Genomic DNA, 23,887 nt, shown 5'->3' on the forward strand with positions numbered 1-23,887 from the left:
TTCCATCACCTCAGAGAGTTCCCTCCCACCCCTTTGCAGGAAATCCTCAGCCCCCATCCTGGCCTTGGGTAATCACTGATCTGCTTTCTGTCATCCTAGGTAAATTCTGTCTCTTCTAGAAGTTTATGTAACTGGAAGCAAACAATAGGTACTCTTTATTCTCCTGCTTGGCATAATATTTTGAGATTCATTTATGGAGTTGTATGTATCAGTGGTTCATTCCTTTCTATTGCTGAGTAAAATTAATAGGACTTTTAATAAAAAAAAACTCCCAGGAGGACAATGGCCAACCTTTCAACCCCTTCACACTTTAGTCTGAATGAGTTTTGTTTTTCGTTGAGCAACATATGGAAAGTATAAAGGGCATCTGGGTAACTGGAAGAGAGGGGAAGGCCTGACAAGGTAAGAAGCTGAAAGGCAATTTTGCCAGCTTGGCAGTTTTGCTTGTCTTTCATGAACAGAGTCAAGGACCTGCCTCTTGCCTGCGGTGCCAGAAATCCAAGAGTGAGTGAATGAATATTACTGAATATCTCCTATGTGCTAGATTCTACATGATGCTCATGACAACACTGATTAAATGTTTGAACTCTCTTCTTTCACGCGAGGAAATAGATTCTGGAGCTGTTAATAGGATTCAGGCCAGGTCTTCCTACCTACAAGGTTCAATTCCAATATGAACCCTCCCTGGTCACCGACTCCCTGTCCTGGGCAGAGCACAGTCAGAGAGAGAGAAGGAGAGAGGGAGGCAGAGAAGGAGGGAGAGAGGGAGGGAGAGAGGTCAGGACAGATCCATGGCAGGAGTGCAGGAAAAGGAAACTCTTGAGCTGCATCAGGTTTCCCTGCACTGATCCAGTCTGGGCACTTAGGGGATCCGCTGACCCAGCCTGGGGGGTCACTGGCAGTGCCTCCCCGGCTTCAGCACGGTGCCTCCTGCTCATAGCTTTCCCTGGAATGAGACCCTGAGTATGAGCACAATCTTCAGGCCACTCCCAGAAAAGGTGGGGAAGTCTGCATGGTGACCAGGGCATTTCTGAGAGCCTGGCAAACAGGAGGCAGAGCTGGGCCTTGGCCAGCGTGCTGACCACGAGCGCTGGTTCCCTACAGGCTGCATTCCGGGACTTCAAGTGTCATCTCTCTCCAGCCACGTGTGTTTACCCTTTGCGCACTCCACATCTCTCCCTTCGACCTGGTGGGGACAGGCAGGCGAGAACGAGGCCACTGCAAGATGGAGCCCTTGAGACTTGCTCTGCCTGGCAGGCACTCCTTAGCATTTCACACAACTGGCCTGCAAATGCCAGCTTGCCTGCATTTCGGAGGTGTGTTCATTTCCTAGAGCTGCTGGGGCAAAGATCCCAAGCAGGTGGCTTAAAGCCACAGGGGTGGATTCTTTCACAGTTCTGGAGTCTGGAAGTCTGAAACTGAGGGGTCGGCGGAGTAGGTTCTTCTCCCCGCAGTGCCCTTTTCCTCACAAGATGAGTCTGGGACTCCGCGTTCAGCTGGCCCAACTTTGCCTTCCGCTGCCTGCACTTTGTGTTCACACCGCCGTACCTGGCAGGGCAGTCACACCGCTCTGTGCCTTCCCAAATTCTGTCCCCTCGGCCTGGAAGGCCCTCCTCTTCCTCCCCTCTCTCCCCTCTCTGTGTGAAAACTCTCACTTGTCCTTCAAGCCTTTCCCCTTGATGAGGGCTCCCCGAGCACTGTGGGGAGGGTTGACTGTGGCTCTTGGTGTCCAGCGGTGCCCCTGCGTGTCCCTCCATTGCTGACACCTAACCCAGAGCATTGTTTTTGTCATCACTACTGTCCATCTCTTCTCCAGACTGGGCCCCTTAGAGGGTTTCTTTTGAGTCCCCAGGCAGTTACATGGAAGATCATTCAGCTGAATAAACACGGCAAGCCCCTTCCGGGGATAGAGACCTAGCAGCGTCTTTCTCACACTTGCATATTCCCTCCTGTGCTTGATGCCTAGCTGGCTCTCAAAGTCTTCCTGTGTGGCTTAGCTACTGAGAGGAAAAGCCACCCTCAGCAGAGGCCTGGTGGGAGCTGTAGCCCAGGACACTAGCAGCCCCTCCGTGAGTGCTCCAAGGAAATACAATCTCCCTGGGTTCTTCTCCTACTGACTCAGGTGCTTCTCAAATGAGATTTCACGGAGACCAGGGGGAAGGACAGGTGGTGCCTTTCATCTTCCCAGGGAAGAAGTGAAGGGAGACAAAGGGGGCACCCCTGGCCTGAGGGTCTACAGCCCCAATTCCGAGGCAGTGCTGATAGAGGGGCCAGAATGGGGCATCGGTAGAGCCTTTGGTGTTCCTGGCTCATCCCGGCGGGGGAATGGGGATCATGCAGTGTTGGTCAGTGTCGCCAGGGCCTGGGGTCTCAGACTGTGGCTGACCCAGGCCCATCCTCATGGAAAATGACCCCCTTGCAGGCTTGGCTACTGAATGAAGGTTCCTCTCCAGCATCAGCCCAGCCTCTCCTTTGGGGGAACAAGGAACCCTTAGTGTGAGGTTCTGTCTTTTCATCTCCTCATTTCCAGTCATGTGAGCTTCCCTTCTGCGTCCCTGACAATGCTACCTGTCACTTGAAGCCAGGTGACGACTAAGGTTGGGCTCACACCTGGGCCTCCAGGCTCCCTGTATACTGTTTCTTCCATTGATGTCCAAAGGCCATCCACCTTGTTCTCCGGACCATTTTAGCAGGACGGGAGACCCAGCAAATGAGTTATTCCATCTACTGGCTCCCACTCTGTCCCCTTCAGGGGTGACTCACAGTTGCTCAGCCGTCCCCTCCTCCCCAGTCTTCCTGCTCCAGCCAGACCCCCAGGGGTTCTGGGGCAGGGCCGAGGCTGGGAGAGACTCCCAGGGCTCATGATGCAGGGAGGCGCTCGCTCTCGGGCTGTGGTAGCGCCCTGCACCCAGGAGCCTGGCTGGGTACTGGGTTGGTGTCCTGAAGAAGGGATTGGAGGATAAAAAAGGGTTAAAAGGTGGGTAGAAGAGAGAGTGCTGAGAGGACCAGGTGGGAAACCCCCAGTCAGTGCAGAATAACGGCCACAGGGGACCCAGGGCAATGCTTGGGAACACACATCCCCACAAAGCCCCGTGCACACCGCCCGGGCTGCCCAGACAGGCGTCACCCCCGGAACAAGGAGCACCGGGAAAACAAACACACTCGCTCTGTTCTTGTTAGGTTTCCCAGGGAAAGTGGGGGACAGGGAGGAAGTCCCCAAAGCCAAGTCCTCTTTGCTTGTACTCCCTCCTCCGACCTGACCATGATCCTCGTCCTGGGCAGGGTGACTGGGTGTCCTAAATGCCGGGCAGAAGGGGCCCTCAGAGACAGCCGGTCCTGTGCTGTCCAGCGCGACGGCCACCAGCACACAGGGCTTCTGAGCCCGTGAAACGTGGCTAGTCCCCATAGGCAAGGGCTGTATGTAGAAATACACGCTGGGCTTCTGAGGCCATAGTTGGCCGCAAAAGAATGTGCAATATCTCATTAACATATTTAAAAAGATTGATTATGTGGTGAAATGATCATTTGTTTGGCATCTATTGGGCTAAATAAAATATATTATTGAAATGAATTCCCCTGTTTCTTTTTACTTCTTATATTGTGGCTGCTAGAAAAATTAACATTCTATATGTGGCTGGCCTTTGCGGCTTGAATGATACAACGATTGGACAAAGCGGTCTTGTTCCTCCTCTAACAGACAAGGAAACTGAGGCTCAGAAAGAAGACCTGACTTTGCAGAACAGACTAAAAAGCTAGTCTCCACCGATCCCTTGATTACCCCCTGTGCAAACGAACACACACACACACACACGCACACACTCACTAGAAGCCCCAGGAGACTTACAAATCCCTGGGTCATGGGAGGTATTCAAGACATTGACTGTGCTTTCTTGACAGTAAAGTAAAAACCTAACAGACGTGCAGGCATTGGCTCCAAAAGGTCACATTTTTAAAGCCCATTAGACTCTGGAAACTTGGGGTGTGAGGAGTGAGGAGAAAGCTGGGGAACCCTAGACCATCCCGCCTGAGTAACCCAGGTCAGTTTAGCAGGCGCGCCAGTGGGCGCCCTCCAGGCACACAGCCCTCCTCCCCCACGGCTGGGGCAGAGCCCGGCCCGGCCCTCCCCCTGAGGGGGCAGCCGCTCAAGGATTGTTTGACAAGTAAACAAAGACAAGTTCCAGGAGGACCGGCTCGTAACAGAAGAGGAGTGGGCAGCGGAGGGGGCGGGAGCAGGACACCAAAGGCAAATTCCTTTATTTCATAATTTTATCTGGCCTCCCCTTTCTCACCAACCGCCAGTGTCAAGACTTTGAGAGGTGGTCCGAAAGCAGGACGATAACGATCTCTCTGCCTCGGGGCAGCTCATCACAGGACGGCTCGGACAGCGGAGGGCGGCCGGGCTATCTCGGTGGACTCCCAGGGGGAAGCGCTCCCGGGCCCCCTCCTGGCTCTGGCTAGGGAGCCCCAGAGGGTGGTCACCGCCTCCCATCCGGCGCCTGCCGCCCCCCGGCACAGCCAGGTGGGAGGAGGGGGAGGAAGGCTGAGCTGCAGGGAGCCCTAGAGACAAGCCAGCTTTTCCCACGGAAAGGGGAGGAAGGGCCACTTGGGGGTCAGCTCGCCGTGCTATTTCCTCCAATAAACACGGCAAGTAACTGCGTACCGCCCTCTCCAGCCTTCGTCCAGCCCCAGCCCACGGGCTGCGGGACCCGGGAATCGACCCAGGCGCTCCTCGCAGCAGAGCCCGCGCGGTTGGCAGACGGCGGTGCCCGGCTGGTGCGGCCCCGTCCCGGAGGGTACAGCGGGCAGGGCTGCCAAGGAGCCGTGCCCGCCGGCCCCCTGTCCCCCCGGCCCCCTGTCCCCGCGGCCCTGGGTCCGGCGGCGGCGCGCGTCTCAGAGCAGTCGGGGTGCCAGGCGGCGCCCGGGAGGGTCTCCTGCGCCCCCCCACCCCCCACCTCGAGGGTGACTGCGGCTGACGTCAGGCGGCTTTGGGTTCATTCCCTGGCACGAGGACTTTATTTTCATAACAGCACGCCGCGCCGCGGGACTGGAATGGGCGTGTCCTCTCCCCCCGGCCCCCTCCCTGCCCCGGGCCCTCCGCTCCCGCCCACGGGCCACACCGCCTTTATAACCGCCGGGCGCCGCGAGGCCGGGATCGCCGCCCGCGGCTCCCGCAGCTCCCAGGGGCTCCTCCCGGCTGCTCGCAGGCGCGGGAAGCCGCGCAGGTTCGCGCCTCAGCAGGCACCAGGGTAAGGGGGGCGCGCGGAGCCGGGGCGCCGAACTCGGGACTGCGATCCCGGGGAGCGCGGCGCAGGGAGGGGCGGGGAGGGAGGAGGGCAGTCCTGCCAATGGACTGCAGCCGGCTCGGGGAAAGGAGTCTCAAGGGAGGAATTCCTCGGGTTGGATTCAACTCAGTTATTTTGAGGGGCTTCCCAGGCTAAGACAGAGGGAGAGAGCGAAAGGGAACCCGGATACTAGTTTCTGCTCAGACACTTTATACAAACTCTCGGTAGGCAGCATCCTGGCCCGGCAGGTGGGCGTTCTGGGACGGCTGTAGGCGATGATAGAAGAGGAGAAAGAGCTGAAAGGAAAGGAGCAGGTGGGGGGAGTGGGTGGTGGGGCAGGAGGAGGGAGACGGTGAAAACTGCTGCTTTGCCCAGGTGCCAAGATGTTGCCATTTATTTTGTCCTTCCACAAGTGTGCCCCTCTGAGTTTTGGGAAGTAGATTCTAGAAGCCACCCCTTCTTTTGATGTGAGTGTGGGGCCATGGGCTCCATGGCATTACCTCCGCTGCTGTCCCCCCAGTTGCTCTGGAACCCGGGGCACATGGAAGTTGGATGTCCACGACAGTCCACTTCCCGGGTGACGACTAGCTGGGACTCAGGGATGGTCCACAAACTGTCCCAGATGGTCCCTTAAACCTCCACAGGGGAAGGAAGGACCAGCAGATAGAGGAAGCCTGATCAGGATCAAGGAATTTGAAGGGCTTTCCATTCCTGACTCCTTTCCAAGCTGATTTTCCCCTCAGAGAGTTTGTAAATACCACACCTGTTGAAGGTTGGGTTGAACAAGCCACGGCTGTGAGCCCGTTCCTGAAGGGGAATACTTGAACCACTGCAGATACAATGGACTGGGGCCCTGGGAGGGGTGAGGGTGGGGGTCAGAATTCCATCCTGTGGGTGAGGGCCGGCTACTTCCAAGAGAGGGAAGGAATGGCGGGGAGGCAGGGTCAGAGGTGTAACCAGAGGGAGACAGAAAGCTCCTCTGGGGGTATGGAGAGGCATGTGCTCTAAGGGCAGTTGGGAATGAGCCAGTCACTCCTGGGAAGTGCTCTCAACCCTTGAATCAGGAAGCCTGATTTCTTTCTCATCCAGGCTCTGCAGGACCTTAAGGTTGTGAAGAGGCAAGTTCCTCCGGGACCTTGGGTTTCTCCTAAGGGGTTTGGAGAAGGCCCCCAGCTCCTTCCCAGGGCTGAGATCCTAGTCCCTTTGTACATGCACCTGTCTCTTTGGGAGTCCTCTTCAGAGCCTGCTCCTTTGTAGTCCACCAGTTAGTGGGAATTGAAGATAACAGGATATGCAGAAGAATTTCTGTGTGATTTTATTCTTCTCATTTGGGAGTTCGTCTTCAGTTCCATTGCTATTTAAAAGTGCATAGACTGAGCCGAGGAAATGGGCAGGAAATGATGTGTTGGTATAATAGGACCTTTAAAAACAATGGATTGAGTAGTATTTTCACTTGAGTGGTCTTGGAATTTCTGAGTAGGTTGGTATGTTTGTTTCTTAGGTCTTATATTTATTGCCTTTTGGTCAGAATATATAGTGTGTGTATTCCTTATATTAGAATTTTGGATTTTTTTGTGTGTGGTTTAAAATATGCTGTTTTTGTAAATGTTCCATGACCCTTCAGTAGAAGCAATCATATAGAGCAGGGGTTGGTAAACTAAGTCCAAGGCCAAACACATCCCACTTTTTGTGCATAAAGTTTTATCGGAACACAGCCATGCTCATTTGTCTATGGGTTGTCCATGGCTGCTTTCAGCTACAACCGTATGGCCTGCAAAGTCTGAACTATTTATTATCTGTCCCTTTACAAAAACTGTTTGCTGGTAACAGACATATATAGGATCTTAATTAAATAATTAATGATGGAAATCGAATAAGATATGAAGATAGAGAATATTTTGATTAAAGTATCCATGGCACATTTACAAAAATTTACCATACTATTAGTTTTGTCTGTTTCATCTACTGAGGACTGATAAATGAGTATTTAATTCTCCTATATCGACAGTATTTCTTTTGATTTCTCCTTGTATTAATGGTAGGTTTTGTTTTATGTATTTTGTTGGTATATTATTCAGTGCATAAGAGTTTATGATGGTTGTATCTTCAATGTGGAGTATCCCTGATTATTTTAAAGCAGCTTTTTCATCCATATAATACCTTTTTGCCTTGACTAAACTTTGTGTCATATTAACACCTCAACTCTTAATTTTCTTACCATGAGCAGCTCTTTACCTTTGTACCATACATATTCCTGCTAAATAAAATCTATTATTTTTGCCTTTTTTTTTGCATTTATTTTCACTTTTTCCTTCCTTTTGCTTTCAAAGCTTCTAAATCCTGTTGTTTCAGGTGTGGTTCTTCTAGGTATAGTATAGTTTAATTCAGTCTTTTTTCAAAATGGAAAAAGTCACCATTTTCATTTTAAAAATAGTCACTCCCTTTGTCCTCTAGTTTTTGGCCATGTGGTGTGCTCTCTCCATCCTCTCCCACATTAGATAGTCTTTTAGATCTTTTAGTATTTTTAGATCTACTAGCCCACTGAGAGGATGGTAGTACCATCCTCAGGGCTTAGCAATACAGGCTTGCAGAGAGAGGTAAGTTTAGCCTGTGACTTCTTGGATCAAGCATGAATATGTTACCTTTATATATTGAAAGAAAATAAAGCTGTCTTTGAGGGCTGTGAGATGGTATGCAAGGAAAGGTTTCACTTTATCCATCTGTTTTCTAGAAATTTCATTTCTTAAGATTCTGGGACTAAGAGATTTGGAAGCTTTACTTAAAATATTAAATTTTTTTCTAAAAGAAATTTTCAGTATTTTTTTTAAGATTTTCAGTATTTTATTTTATATTTTGGTAATTTATTTGATATCAATTTGAAGTCCCCAGGTTTAAAATAGAGGAAGATGGAAATACCCCCTGGAAAGTACCCAAAAGTGAAGAAATTGGAATGAACACTGTAGTTACACTTGTTTTGATCTGCCTGTGGTGGTATGATGATTTATTTTCTCTCAGTTACTATACAGAAACTCAATTCAGTGACATTATTCAGATGTTACTCATAAGCTGTTGCCAGGGTGTATCACTTTTATGTCATCAGAATTCAGATAGCTACCCAGAATAGGGGCTCCTGGAGATTTCCTTTCCATTTATAACTAATCCTTCCTCAAGGGAGAGAAATTTCTGTGGGACTCCACCCTTGTCTTAGAACTCAGCATAGATAGAAAGATGAATATTAACATCAGCACATTCATCTTCAAAAATTCCTCCTCCCCATTACTCAAACTTGCTAATAAATAACTTGCTTTGAGTAAACACTCAGTGGTCCGTCTTAGTCCAAAACACTCACTCAGCAGCCATTGTGCAGAGCACGTCCTGAGGGGATAACAAGAGACGGATTTGCTCTATTTCTTTAAGAAGCTTGTGACCTGATAGGCGAGTCAGCACTGATATTAATGCATATATAACATATATATGGAAAAACTTGAGTGCCAAGAAGTACCTAATCGTAAAAACTATGAAGAGAACTTCAAATTTAGAATAGGATGGGATTAATAAAAAGAAAAACCTTCATGATAGAAGTAAGTTTTGGGCTAAGTTTCAAAGAAATATGGCAGACGGACTGTGGGTCAGAGTGGCAGGGTCCTTCTGGCTAGGAGAACAGCGTGTGTGCGTGGAGGCAAAGAGCATCACTCTGGGGAAAAAGGCCTCAAGTGAGCTCCCATTCCCCCTGAATCAGAAACCTTCTCAGATTTGCTTGCCTTGCATAGAAGGGAGAGGGGAATTAGGAAGGTGGGTGGAGGAGGGTGGGAGGACCAGCTGAAGCTCAAATTGAGGCTGAAAGCCAGGACCCCTTCCCAGGCTTCTCTTCTTCGCTCCACTTGCGGCATCTGACTCCATTGGCCACTCTTTTTATTAGAAACTGCCCCTTGGCTTCTGGAAAACTGCCTGGACTCACTTCCTTTACTAACCCCCCACAATTCCTTTCGAACATCCTTTGCTGACTCCTGCTTTGACGAGAAGGTGGCCCCGTGGTTCTGCCCTTGGCCCTCCTGTCCGCAGTGCCTCCTGTGGGGTGGTCTCCTCTCAGGGCTTCAGCTGCCTCCTCTGTACTTCCCCTAACCCAGTCTGCGCTTACAGCCCGAGCCTGTCCTGAGCCGCAGACCCTCACGTCCCAGCACAGAGGGGTCAGCACAGCCTGGTGTCTAGGGGCCTGGCTTTTAAGGGCCATGTGATCTTGGGCAAGTTATTTTAATTTCTCTGTGCCTCCATTTCCTCACCTGTAGGAAGGGGACATAATGACAGGGGTGTTGTGGGGATCAAATGAAACAGTACATGGCCCAGAGTAAACTTTTAGGACAACTTAGCCTTGTCATTCCGGGAGACCTCCAACTGCCTGTACTATATTATCTGAAATTCAACAAGGCTAAACTTGGCATCTCTCCTCACAAAGCGGTATTTCTTTCTTTCTTTCTTTTAAATCCAAAATGTGTTTATTGGGATGGTTTCCCACTCATTTGGATTCACGGTGCTCTTAGGGCTGCTTCCGTCTAAAGGCGCATCATCTGTAAGCCTTGCTTTCTCCCTGTAGGCTGGCAGAGGACAGTGGAGCAGGCAGCACACAGAGCTACCATTCGTGCATGGCTAAAGATGCGATTCTATAGCCTTCTGGGCATTTCCTGTCCGTGAATAGGAAGTGGGGCTCGGCACCAGGCGTTTCTTCTGTGTTTCCTCTTTTCTTCTGGAGGGAGACGAGGGAGATCCTTTGCAAGAGGCATGTTCTCATGGCCAGGTCGCCACTGCCAGGGGGTCAAGCCTGTGTTTCTAAGCTCCATTTGGTTGCCTAAGCCAGCAGTTGGCAATTAACTGGACTCCTTCATGCCCCAAGCCCTGAGCTTCTCCTTTCCTCCCACGGTTCCTTGCCCATCTTTCATGCCTTATCTCTCTGGTCTCCTCTCTAAAGCACCCCCTGTTTTTCATCCCACTAGGTAGGTGGGGTCCCTGTTTTCCATGTGCCCTCAGCCTCCCTCCGTACTCTGTAATTCCTTGTTGGTAGGACAGGGTGACTTTTTGTGTCCTTCCAGGGGCAGCAGCCACACTTTTGGTCCGTGTGACTTGTACACTTAACATAGTACCTGACACAAAGTAGATACTGAGATGTTTGTTGATTAACAGGAAGATTGGCCAAATGCAGGACTTCTCACCTGGGAGACTTCTAGAGATGTTGTAAATGGAGAGAGGCCAGAGTTAGGGAGAAAAGCTCCAGGGATCATAACAGTGATGAAATGGAAGGTGAAGCGATGATTCAGACTACTCAAAAAGAGGCATTCTTCCTAACTATGTGACAGTGGGCATGGCGCTCTCTGAGTCAGTCCTCTCACCCATAAAATGGGCTGCCGGAATAGTAAATGAAATAGTAGTTGTAAAAACATGTAAATGAGAGAATCGATACAAAAACATTGACATCCAGCATCATGTCTGGCTGATGTCCTCACAGGAGGATTCATTATGTGGTAGTAGTCATCATTAATTAAATTGTGACCGTTGGTATTCCTAATGATTGAATGTAGCAGTGAAAAATGGTAGAAAATCACAAATTTGCCTGGCAGGGATGACAGGAACACTCAGCGTCGATAAACACTTTGGTTATTTGGTGCCATTCCCCAGGCAGTCCTAAGAGGCAGGTATTGTCCTCTTCATTTTCAGATGACAGGAGATCTATCTGCTAAGGAGGAAGATAAGATTCAGCTTTTGACAAGGTTTAGGACCCCAGGTAATTCATGCGCAGATAGATACTCCAGGGAAGGCCGCACACAGCTTGGGGAACCTTCTAGGGCTAGGCACATACGACTCCAGACACCTTTCCTGCCTCTCTGGGAAAGACAGAGAGGTGTCTCAGAGCCTGGAAACTAGAAGCTGGGGACCTCGGCAAGTGCTGGCATCTGTCCTCGGGTACCAGTCCATGCTGTGTGCTGTCAGGACCGCGACTGGGGTCAGTACAGCTGGCTTTGTCCTGCAGGTGAGCATTCCCCTGTCTTGCCCTTCTTGGCCTGCTCAAACCTTCAACCTAACCTCTAGTCATGCTTTGGGGTTTGGTTAGGAGTTTGCGGCACATATTTTTTTAATGGCAGGGGATGGGGCAAGCAGGAGGATGAGGGAGAGTGAGAAAGAGATTTGAGCTCCTTCGACAAGAAGCTTCCAGATGGATGGACCGCGGAGCTGGACGTGGACTCAGGCCATCTAGTTCAGCGGCCACCCCTGTACTGGAGAAGAGGATGGAGGTTGCAGGACATGGCATCCGCACGTCAAGGCAGCCAAAGCCCCTTCTTCCTCAAAGGGTGGAGTGAAGACAGGGCTTGGAGCTGAGCCCAGTAGATGACTCCCTCCCTCTGAGCTCTTCTTCCTTTCCCTTCCTTCTTTTCTTTTCTTTTCTTTTTTAACTTATTTTTTCACGCCTTGACTCATTGCAGAGGGCTTTAGGGTTGTGCCGAGTGATTGCAGGGTCTCTGTGGTGGTTTCGTTGGATTAATGGGCCGTTCAGTTAGCAGCTGTGGTTAGTGGAGGGGGTCTCGCCCTTGTGACTCAGACGCCCATTCTCAGGTCCCAGGCCACAGGCTACACACGCTAAAACCCCACTATCTTCCTCCAACAGACAGGGCTTAGTCATCAGGGAACTGGCTGGGAGCGTGTGACTGAATTCTGGTAAATTCTCCCTGCTTACTGGGAAAACCTCAGGATTCGTGCTCTCCTAGACACACCTGGTCACTTAGGTGGAGGCCGGGTTCCAGACAGGGCCCTGCGCTCCCATCCTCAGGCCCAAAGTGCGACTTTAGGCAGCCTGTGTAAGGAGAGGATGGAAGCAAAGGGGTTAGGACTACAGCCAGTGGACAGGCCAGTGAGGAAGCCCAGTGGGACTGACCAGCCCAACCGGGGCGCCCTCCTCCCCACAACACTCCTCTTGTCCGATCCGTATTCTAATCCTTATCTCACACACCCATCCTGGTTAGGCACTCACCTGCCTCAGGTGCTAGGTGAGAGGCTGGCGAGAAATGATTAACAACTCAGCCCTCACCTTCACAGAGCTTTGATCTGGAGGGAGATACAGGTTTACCAGTGTTGCAGGGATGCGGGGTAAGGTGCTGTGACAGGGAACCCGAGGCTCTCAGAATTCCCGGGATGTGTCTCTCCCTGTACTTGGGAATCAAGGAAAGCTTCCTGGATGAAGGGACCTTTAAGTCAAGTGAAGCGGGTGCAGAATGGGGGAAGTTGGGGGGTATGTTCCACACAGATGGGAGAGCATGTCTGAAGGGAGATGAGGGCTTGTTTGGAGGAGTAGTAAGTACTGGTGATGAGGAGGAGGGTGTGAGGTAAGGCTAGAGAGGCAGGCAGGGGCTGAGAACTTACCCTTTTGTGCAGGCTTCTGGCTCTGGCCCCAACTGCAAATAGAATGGCTCAGAGAGGGCAAGCCTGGGGGCAGACGGCCGGGCTTCTGAAGTGGTGCAGGTAGAAGTGATGAGGGCTGCAGAAGCAGACGCAGTCAAGAGACACTGAAGGGGTGGGATGGAGGACATGGATGGGGGGTTTGCTAATGTGGGTGTCTGAGGCCAGTTCCCAACTCAGTGCTAGAGCTCAGGTTGGCTTTTAGAGCCCCAGCTTTGGGCTCACAGAGGAGGAGACCCCTGGATGCCTCCTGCTCTACGTTCTCAGCCTTCTCTTAGGACCTCCTCCTGCCCATCCCACTTCAGCAGAGCCAATGAGCCAATGTAGTCATTTCCTTACCATGCAGGAATCGGAGGGGACGCATAACTCTGAGCAGATGGAGCCACTCCCGAGGGCAGGCCGTGCTCCTCAGGGGGTCTGGCCTGTGCTCAAAGCCTGAAGAAAGCAGCCCCCGAGATGCAGTCACCTCTGTTTGTGATGGGCAGCTCCTTGCTGGCTTTAAAGTTCTTACCAGACCAGGGGGCTGGACAGTGCCAAGACTGGTGTCATTGGAGTTAGAATTCGGGTTTGACTCCTGGCCCTTCTGCTTATAAGCCGTGTGACTTTGTGAGATAATATGTAGGGTAATAATAATATGAGCTATTATTATTATAAAGTGTTGTTGGGATTAATCGAGTAAAGTGCGTAACAGCGTGTCTGACCCATGGTGACAATGAGTTAGGAGACCTTCCCTCCCCTTCAGGGCAGCCCGAGAGTAAGCTGGTTACTTTCTGCCTTTGGTCTGTGTAGGAACAAGCCCTTTCTTGGCTGGACCCGAGGCCTCTGTGCCCTCGACTCTGGTTACAAACCATGTCCACATACCCACTATTCTCATTCCATTTTCTCTTTTTTGCTCCGGCTCTTAGGTTCTCCCAGGCCGAGGCTCTCTAGCTCTGGGGAGTTTGTGTTCCCAAATGCGGGTCGGTTCCCTTTTCCCCCTCAAGCCCTGCTTTCTAGCAGTCCTTTCAGCTTCTCAGAACTCTGTCCTTCTCCCCTCACCACGTTCCTCATCTCGGCCACCTCCTGGGCAGCCCAGCACCTTCTCGGTAAAGACCTGCTTGGTGGTGAGTCTGACGAGTTTTATTTTCCTCCAAGTTCAAAGTACTTAGGACATTTTAGACCCGTTGTGTAATGCCTGTCATGCTGGGGAAAGGATGGAGGAGGACTGAAGAAGGTGAGTTAAGGATCATTCCAAAACCACGAGTCACCCAGATAAAAAAAAAGAAAACTGTTTAATAAGAAATTGTAAAAAAGACATTTGTAAGAAAATTAGGAAATATGAACCTTAACTGGATATTTGATATTAAAGGGTTATTGTTAATTTTAAAAGCACGGTTAAGTTAAAAAGGAGTTTTATCTTTTGGAGGTACATGCTGAAGTGTCTAAGCATAAATGATACTATGTCTGGGATTTGCTTAAAAATAACCCAGTGATGGCGGGAAGAACAGTGTAGCCCAGAGAAGGCACACAGTGGATCTGTGGCCTCTTGCTGCACTGATGGACAGTGACTGCATTGGGGTATCAGTGGGGACTTGATAATATGGGTGAATGTAGTAACCACAGTGTTTTTCATGTGAAACCTTCATAAGAGTGTATATCAATCATACCTTAAAAAAAAAACCCAGTAAGTGGGATACGCTGCAGATGAAGTAAAATTGGCCATATATTGATAATTTTTGAAACCAAGTGATGCATCCATGGGCCTCCATCATACATTCTCTTAATTTTTGAGTCTGCTTGAAAGTTCCTATAATAAAAACTTCCCCATTAAAAAGAGAGTATTTTAAAGGCACTTGAGGACCTGTTCCTTTGTCTCCCTTGTGTGTTTGGGGTGGAGAAATTGGTTTTTTCCCCACTCTGCACCCACAGCCCATTGCTCCTGTTGGACCCTGGTCTGGGGGTGCTGGGAGGCCCTGACACACGACCCCCACCCACTCAGCTTCACCAGAAGTGAGGGGCCTGGAGGGCTGAGCTGGGGGCTGGCGGTCTCAGCCTCAGTCTCACTGTCCCTTTGTCCAGCACCTGAGTTGTTCTTTAGGCCAAAATCTCATCAAGACAAAGAGTCATCAGGTCCAGAGTCCTTTCCTGTTAGGTGGTTATGTCAACAACTCCTCGTCTGTCTGCCAAGGCACTCCCTGGGCGGTGGGGAAGGAACCGTTGGTTGGCGAGGAGGGGCTGGGAGGGGAGACGTCGCCCTCGGGACTGACTAGAGAGGGTGGGATGTGGAGAGGGAAGGTGGGTGCAGGTGACCTGGGCAGGGCCTGGTCCTTCCCTCGCGTTCTGCCCTCGCGTCAGACAGGCTTCTTCCTCTCCTGCGTGGGTGGTACAGAGGGGGTGCCCTGTCTCCCCTTCCCACAGCGCACAGGTGGGGGGCAGGCAGCTCAGACTTCCAGTCCGTGTATCTCAGAGGTTGCCCATATCTGAGGCTCCTTTACCTTCTTTTTCCTCTTGTTTCACATTCCGTGCGGCCCCGTAGAGGTGGAACGTGCCCCATTCTTTGCTCCATGCTCTGCATGTGGTAGGGAAGATGGTGGTGTGACTTCTGGGGGGCAGGGTGCAGGTGACAGACCCCTGGTGAGGAAAGGCCATGGCAGTGAGGCAGATGTCTGTCTGTCTCTTCTACTGTGGCGGGGAATATGTCTGTTTCTCATTTACCACTGAGTCTCTAGAACAGTGATTGGCACTTAGTGGTGCTCAGTAAATACTGGTTGAATGAATGACTCTAATATACAAAAACATGAAATTTGGAGAGCCAAATTTCATTGAAAAGTTAGGAAAATAGGTTTAAGCTATAAATTATTAAGTTGCTTTACTCTAACACACCACACATATAATATCCAAAAAATATATTGTATTCATTCATATATGTAGGTATGTGTTATACTGCATTTTTATACCTATACATAATTTTTTCCCAATTGCTGTGTGAATAACACAATGCTCATACAGTAACTATCTTAACTACCTGGAATGATGGCTCTGTATCTTTAAGAGAAGTAGGTGTGCAAATTCTGTCCACACTGAGAAAGATCCTCATTTGCCCTGGACAGTCACTGAGCAATGACTCATTTTGTATCCCCCTGTGCTGTTCTCTGCCTTGTGGCTTGATTGTGAAGACACAGGATGGGAGGAGAAGGGAGAATGTTTTTTCTTCTTGGGTTGGTCACAGCGTCCTGTAGAGCTATGAAGAGCCAGAGAAATCTTGTTGATAAGCATTTATGGGCAAGTCATGAAGAAATTCTGTTTTTATTGCCCTCTGGAAAGAGGCAGGATTCAGCAAATGTTCTATACCCTCTCTTGCTTCTGAATCCATGCTGTCCCCTTCCTCCGATTTCTTTCTGCACAGTTTCTCCCTATTTGGACCAGAGGAGACTGAGATCTTTCACTGGTGTGTCTCTATGGAGGGGCTCCCAATGAGCCCTCCCCTCCTGTAACTCTGCCCAGCCCTGACCGTATTTCTCTTCTAGTCAAGTCAAAACTTTTTACAGCTGAGTAATCCTATCAGGAAAAGAAAAACTAAAGCAAAAAAAACAAAACAAAACCGAACCAAAAACCAAAACAAAACAAAAACAATCCATGCACACATAGCAGACAACAGGGTAGAAGGAATAGTGTCATAGAAAACTTAGAGACAGTAAAATAATTCAGAAAAAAATTACGGTTGGCTGAGAAACTGTTAAAAACCATATAGCAATTTTGAATTTGAACTTCTTTCCTGACACTGACTTTAGAATTTGAAAACCATCCATTTTGAGGAAACATACCAACTCCTATCTCTCTTCCCATTTCCGAAGTTATCTTCCCACCTGCACCCTAAACTCCTAGGAATTAGATTTCTTGGGGTTTGGAAGTCAGCCAGGTCTAAAATTGGCATGGAGGTTGTGGGAGCAGAGAAGGTAGCAGACCTGGGAGACTGAGGACAGATACTTAGGAAGTGAATGGCTATGAGCCAGTCCATTTCTGATTACCCGCCAGTGGGAGGGTAGATCACCTGCTTCGTGTGGTCCCCCTGGGTGCTCCTGTCCTTCCTGGGGCTGAGCTAAGGGAGTGGAATCAGGAACATAAACAGTTGCTTGATGGGGCATGTGATGAGGGAGAGAAGGAAGAGGGGAGAAGGAGAGTTTGAGAGAGAGACAGAAATAGGATATCTCAGATTGCAGTTGAAGGCCAGCTAGAACTCACTTGAGAACTAGTAGCTGCAGGAGTTAACAGCATGGATCCTAGAGTCGGATGACCTACTCAAATCTCCTGCGATTTCCCGGCTGTGTGATGCTGGGCAGGTGCCTTGACCACCCCCTGCCTCAGGTTCCTCAGTGTAAAAGAGGGATAATAATTTTTGCGTCACAGGGTTGCTATGAAATTAAACTCACGAACAAATATGAAGGGTAGTTAGAAGAGTTTCTGATATAGTAAAAATGAGCATTAGCTATTGGTAATAGTTGTTCTGAGATCACCTGCTGTTTTTTGCGTTATCGAGGGCTGCCCTCCCTATAGGTAGTTGTTAAGAGCTCACGATGATGGGGAAGACGTCCTCCATCACCTTTTGGACTTAGTAGAGCCATCCTTACATACCTTAAGGAAGGAAAAACCCTTCTAATATGCGACAGCAGACCTAAAGGAGAGGACTCGGTGGCTGAGAGGTTAATGTTTGGCTTTCTGTAGAGAAACCTACAGCTCAGATAACCCCTTTCCCACGAGACAATGGGATACTTAAGCAATGGCTGAGACAGGACCGAAGGTGGAAAGACCTTGTGATTGATAAATTATGGTTAAAGTGTTAACTCTATGTTTCGATATTTCCATGTTCACTAATTCCCAAGAAAACACTAGCCCCTCAGGAACCCTGACGAGTTATTGATGACATAATTTTTTGAAACGAGATTCTGAAACCCTTCAATCAAGCACTGGGTCCTCGGGCTTCGGGGTAAATATTAATATGATTAAATCCCTTCATCGGCCTTTAGAATTTCCCTCAGGAGGTGGAGAAAAATTAGTACTTTATCTCATGCAGTAAGTTCAGGGGCCAAAACCGTACCTGAACTTACACAAGTTCTTCCTAATCACGTTTGGCCCTCTGGGCCCAAGTTTGCTAGGAGAGTCATCGTTCCCTCGCACAACTCTGCTTTCTTGCAGGACGAGAATGGCCGCCGCAGCCCCCAGTGGCTGCCGCTCGGGTCTGGAGGCCAGGTACTATAGACTCTGTGATACCAGCCAAGTTTGGGGCATCGTCCTAGAAGCAGTGGCTGCAGCGGGGGCCGTGACCTCGGTGGCCTTCATGCTGGCGCTCCTGATCCTCATCTGCAAGGTGCAGGACTCCAACCGGCGGAAAGCGCTCCCGACCCAGTTCCTCTTCCTCCTGGGCGTGCTGGGCATCTTCGGCCTCACCTTCGCGTTCATCATCACGCTGGACGGCAGCACCGGAACCACGCGCTTCTTCCTCTTCGGCGTCCTCTTCGCCCTGTGCTTCTCCTGCCTCCTGGCTCACGCCTTCAACTTGACGAAGCTGGTCCGTGGGAGGAAGCCCCTGTCCTTGCTGGTGATGCTGGGCCTGGCCGTGGGCTTCAGCCTGGTGCAGGACGTCATCGCAATTGAGTACGTCGTCCTCACCGTGAACAGGAGCAACGTCGCAATCTTCTCCGAGCTTCCTGCCTCTAGGCGCAATGAAGACTTCGTCATGCTTCTCATCTATGTACTCTTCTTGATGGCGCTGACCTTCCTCACGTCCAGCTTCACCTTCTGTGGGTCCTTCTCTGGCTGGAAGAGACACGGGGCCCACATCTACCTCACCACGCTTCTCTCCATGGCCATCTGGGTGGCGTGGATCACCCTGCTCTTGGTTCCTACCCCGGGCCCCAAGTGGGATGACACCATCCTCAGCTCAGCCTTGGTTATCAATGGCTGGATTTTCCTGTTGGTTTATGTTGTACCTGAATTTCAGCTACTCACAAAGCAACAGAACCCTATGGATTATCCTGTTGAGGATGCTTTTTGTAAACCTCAACTCATGAAGCAGAGCTATGGTGTGGAAAACAGAGCCTACTCTCGAGAGGAAATCACACAAGGTATGGAGCATGGCTGGGTGGAGAATCCCTTGCAGAAAAATAAGGGAGAATCAGAGATACTATAACAATAAAGAACACGCAAGGTTGTCCAGGTCATATCCCTGACAGAACAGGAAAGCTCCCCAAGGTTCAGATCTTGGTTAACATCACCCAGGTAGTTAGAGGCAAGAAGAACTAGACACTGGCCTCTGGAGTCTTAGCCCAACACTTACACAATACCATATAGGTTTCTCTGAATCAAAATAAGCTGTAACAAAGGAATGGCAAAGAAATGACTGGAAAGATTCCTAGAGACAAGTAGATGAGATTGTGTTCTTTGTAGATAACCAGGTAGTCCTTCCAGAAATGTGGAGCCTTTATGTACCTGAGTCCATGAAGTCAAGCCCATAATTCCCTGCAGGGATCACAGAGCAGGGAGAAAGACCTTTTATCATAAACCAGTGGGGATCTCCATAAAGTTACTGAGGACTCTGATTTAGCTGGAAAAGCCACATTTTATTGCATGTCTCTAGGCCTATGGGAGGAAAGAGATGGTATCTGACATAGAAGAATCAAAGGATTTTGCTTGTGCCTGAAGTTGTGAGTAACCAGGTATTCTGTTGTTCTTATAACAAACAGAGGCTAAACTGATAGCTAGAAACTGTCCTTGCCCAGAGGGACCCATTCCTTGGTCTCTAGAGTTTATACTGATTCTGGGACTTAATCAGGGGAGGGAATGGGTTTGGGACGGGACAGAGGGAAGCTAAGGCCAGGTTCTTGGCTTCAGCTAACAATTTTCTCTGCTCTCGGGCACCTGAGGTGCAAAGCTCCCTGGTGCTTCTCACTGTGGCCGTGGTCCCTGCCCTGGGCACTTGGAAGCCTGAAGGGAAGTGGGGAGGGCCACGGCCGGTATTTTACCACCTGTCCACCCCCCTGCCCCATCTATTTTCCTGCTTCCCTTGGTCACTTCACTCCTGGGCTCCCTGTTATCATTCCCCAACGAGTATTATTCCTTCCTTCAATCCTTTCCATTCATTTTGTGAGACATTGTCAGCTTACTTCTCTGGCCACCACACTTCCCTGCTCCCATACCTCTCTGGCTCCCTAGTGTCCACTGCATGTATCAGATCCCCAACAACCACTGGAGCTGGGTTCTCAGTCCAAACAAACCAAGTCCCTGCATTTTCCTGCCTGTGTGTCTTGCCTCAAGACATGTCCTTTGTCCCTGTTCTTGCCCTTACACAGAGCCACACATTCCCCTATCTTCAGGGTTCTCTCCGCCTGTGCCTCTGTGGACTTGATGTGCTCTTATCTTTCCACCTCATTCCACAGTTATTTGTGTAGCTGTCATACTCCTTACTCACTACTGTCAGCCTCAGGGCATGAATCACCCTGGTTAATCCTTAGAGCTCTCACAATATCTTCCATATACAAAGTGTTCAGGTATTTATTGCATAAATCCAAGAGGTAAACTGGGTGGGGAAACAAATGGATCGCTTTAAATTATGTTCATGATGACTGTAGGTATTTACTCTTTTCTGTTCCTGAGATTAAATCCCTCTGATTTTCCCCAAAATACATAAAAAATAATTACTCACAAATTCTGCCCCTCTCCAAAGAAAATAATAAAAAAACATTTCCTGCCTTGTTAGCAGTTAAGGAAGTGAGCAAATCCCTAATGAGATTCACTCCAGGTACACCTCTGGCCAGGTCTGAAAGGACTGGTGGCAAATGTGCTTTTGAAGTAGCCTAGGATGAGGTAGGCCTCCGGTGAAGTTTGGGAAGGGCACTTCCTTCGTGATCACATACTGCTGAGCTTGCTTTCTGCCCGAGGTACAGTCTCTCTCTGCACGGAATGTACGGTCTGTCGGGGAGACAGACAAACACCTTGATGTGTCACACTTTGACACATGATTCAACTGGGGTGAACACAGGTGGGAGAATGAAGGAGGGGACCCTAACGCTGTAATTGCTCCTCTGCCTCTGTTTCAGGTCTCGAAGAGCTGGGTGACACGCTCTATGCCCCCTATTCCACCCATTTTCAGCTGCAGGTAAGCGACCTCTCTCTCTTGTTATCAGCAGCATTAGCATGGAGGGAACTTTTGTCCCTTTGGAATAGGCGATGTAACCATACCGATGGCCCCTACACGGCCACCTGAACAGGCTGACATGCCTCCTTTCACGTAATGTGCCTCGTGGGGTTAGGACAGCCTGGAGTATGGGGCATAGGGAGGATGGCAGGGGGAGGGCTTGGGAGAAGGGGAAGAAAATTAGACTGGAGTCCAGGTTGGAGTCGTGTTGAAATATCTGGGCACTGGAGTGAGATGAACAACACATGTGCTTCCTTTTCAGAATCGGGCCACCCAGAAGGATTTCTCCATCCCGCGGGCCCACACTCGGGCCAGCCCCTACGGTGACTATGAAGGACGGAAAGAGGGCAGCTAGCTCTTCTGAAGAGTGGGACACGCAAGTCAGCGGGACCGGCAGGGAATTTAAAGGGACGTGGGCTAAACCCTGAGTCCAGAAACTACAAAACTGTCCAAACCAATCTGGGAAGAGCTTCCCTTTCTGCTGACCTCAACCACTATTCTGTTCTGGAGATGGTGGGGGCTGACCAGCCTCCAGGGCTTAGCAGCTCTGCAGTATTTTTCCTTTGTCCCATATTTAGGGTATTTCTTTTAAGCGGGAGTTTCAGGCACCTAACTCAGGGTTCGCCTCTGACTATTCCCCGTCATTCAACATGTGACTAAAGCTCTGGTCAGCTGACCACATTCCGGCTCATCCCGCTTCAGGAACCCGCTCCTCTGACTCAAGGCTGGTTTTGTGAGGATGGCTCTGCCCAGCGCAGAACTGCAAATCTGAGCAAAGACAGCGAAGGCCTGTCCCTGCCTGAATCTACACTGGAAGCCAACTTCCTGGCACCCTCCCGTCTTGCCAGGGTAGGAGAGGCTAAAGGTTGCCCTAAATTTACCCATCTCTGTGGCACCGATTCATAGGTCACCCATCTCTGGAACCATTCCCGACCCCACCGCACACTGAATCTCCCCAATACACTTTCCCAGACGTTCTTCTGGACCTCAAGGGTGGTCAAGCCCAATTTCTCTCTGCCTGGAGAATCTGGGCAGTTCTTACCATAAATTCCTGGCACTGAGTTTTCTCCACTCCCTTGCTCCTCAGCCTCTGTAAATAGCTTCACGCTGGGTTCGCCCCTTGCATTCTATGGGCCTGTCTATGAACAGGGGCTGTTCCTTGTATTCCTAAGTTATTCACCGTTCCTCACCTAGAGATGCAATAAAGATGTGGTCACGGCAAATCTTTCCCTGCGGTAGCGGTGGCATTGCACACACAGGTGAAGTGGCAGGCGCTTGTCTTCATGTTGGAGCTGAAGTTCAAGGTTCAGTTCCTCTGGGTGTGGACTTGACCCTCTAGGTGTCTTTCCTTCTCCTTACATCAGTGAAAAGTATGCTTTCCCTCATTTTTGAGGTGAGTGGCAAGGGTGAGAGGGGAGCTCGGAAGGGTCGTGGCTGCTGAGGTTCTGCTCCAGGACAGTGGGGGAATGACAAGCTTGGAATGGGGTTAGGGAGCAGAGCTCAAAGCCAGATGCATGTTTTACGTGAAATTGTAGGAGGGGATAAATCCAGATCCCCATTGGACAGAATTGGTTCATAATGTTTCTTGGAAAAGACATGACTTAACAATGATCATTGACTGAATCCCAGAAACAGCTCTGTGGAAATGACTCTTTGATGAAGGAAAAGAAAAATCCCCAGACACAAAAAATGAAATGATATTAAAAATTTATAGCCAAGTTAGGAAGTCGCCTCCTAAGAGCCTGACACCCCGCTTTTCCTCAAAAGGAAATCTGGGTGCAGATGGAGTATGGGAAAGGGTGAGGTGGGTTGGAGGTGAGCGATAATGTGCTGAATTAGGGACATCTACATGCCACAAAGGTTTGGTTGGTTGTTTCCCACATGGCTTTGCACTAACGTTAGCTTAGTTTTGTATTGAGAAGGGGGAATTACAAATAATGTTTGGCATCCATTTTCGATCTCTATCTGGGCTGAAATAGAATGTGCAAATTTAGCCCCACCTGGTTGATTGATGGCTGAGAGCCCAAATGGCATCTCCTTTGAACTAAATGGGTGATAATGAAATGAAGCTCAACAGCCTTCCTCTCATATATCATTGTCAGATGAAAAATAGTCCACCTCTTATCCCAGCCTGACGTCTAGGCTGGGGTGAGGCAGTTCCATGGCTGCCATACCCCAGGATTCCACTTGATGGCAGTAAAGCCTCAGGGACCAACCTGCTGGGCGTCAGCGCCTCTGAAAGGCAAACTCTTAAGGCCGCTTTGCTGTGAGGGGTGCAGGGCAGAACCACCGAGAGTCAGTGGGCTTGAGGCACATGCACCCCATTTTAAAGGGCTCATACGGATGAGCTGTTTTTGTCCTCCCTCCCACCCTCTCTAAAGGATTTGCTCTCAAATCTTCTGTGCCAGAGATTCAGCCTTTGGGTCTTATTTTTGTAAAACTCTCCAAGGTATTTCCAGCCCATTTGCATGCAACCTGGCAGCTTTATAGATATTGGTTTCATATGCTATTGTTATTAATGTCGATGCATATTTTCGCAGCAAGAACACTGGTCTTTTGTCAGGAACAGCAGCCAAGACAAAGAGGACAGACTGGCTCTGGAAACGCAGCAGTGAAATCCTCATCCCCCGTGCACACCGCAGGCTCCTTCCTTTATTTCTAGGCTTGTCATCACTGCTGAGGACTGAATGGCCCAGCTGCTCTTTTCCTTCCTTGCCCACTTCCTTCTGTCGTGACCAGAGTTTGCAGGCTTGCCACTGCCCTAGCCCCAATCTGGAACATGGAATTATTTCAGAATTGGAGGGGGCAGCCTCAGAAACATCTTTCTCAGGTGTTGACTGCTGAAATCCAGGATCTGGGAAATCGGCCTCCAGTTTATAGGCTGCAGGCTTTGGAAAATCTGTGCCCCCACCTGTGGTTATTTCTGGACTCCCTTCCACCCAGAGCAGACAATGCTTTGCCCCCCCTGGCTTCAGAATGTTCCCGGTGGCAGACA

The 23,887-nt window shown here is 49.8% G+C and overlaps 1 protein-coding gene and 1 pseudogene across 2 annotated transcripts; one reads left to right on the forward strand and one right to left on the reverse strand.

The window, feature by feature from the left end:
• The first annotated feature begins 4,934 nt into the window (after window positions 1-4,934).
• Window positions 4,935-22,119, forward strand: GPRC5A (G protein-coupled receptor class C group 5 member A). Of its 2 annotated transcripts, none has more exons than XM_036909432.2 (4): window positions 4,935-5,246; window positions 17,895-18,823; window positions 20,795-20,853; window positions 21,155-22,119. In XM_036909432.2, exons 1-4 carry the CDS (start codon window positions 5,050-5,052, stop codon window positions 21,245-21,247), a joined length of 1,278 nt encoding a protein of 425 aa, XP_036765327.2. In that variant the 5' UTR covers window positions 4,935-5,049; the 3' UTR covers window positions 21,248-22,119. The 2 variants fall into 2 exon arrangements, with proteins under 2 accessions (XP_036765327.2, XP_057347447.1); XM_057491464.1 differs by lacking the exon at window positions 4,935-5,246 and adding an exon at window positions 13,690-13,825.
• Window positions 7,199-13,521, reverse strand: LOC130680601 (40S ribosomal protein S27-like; annotated as a pseudogene).
• Window positions 22,120-23,887: the final 1,768 nt, after the last annotated feature.

The sequence above is a fragment of the Manis pentadactyla genome, chromosome 14 (assembly GCF_030020395.1).
Source record: "Manis pentadactyla isolate mManPen7 chromosome 14, mManPen7.hap1, whole genome shotgun sequence".
NCBI lineage: Eukaryota > Metazoa > Chordata > Mammalia > Pholidota > Manidae > Manis > Manis pentadactyla.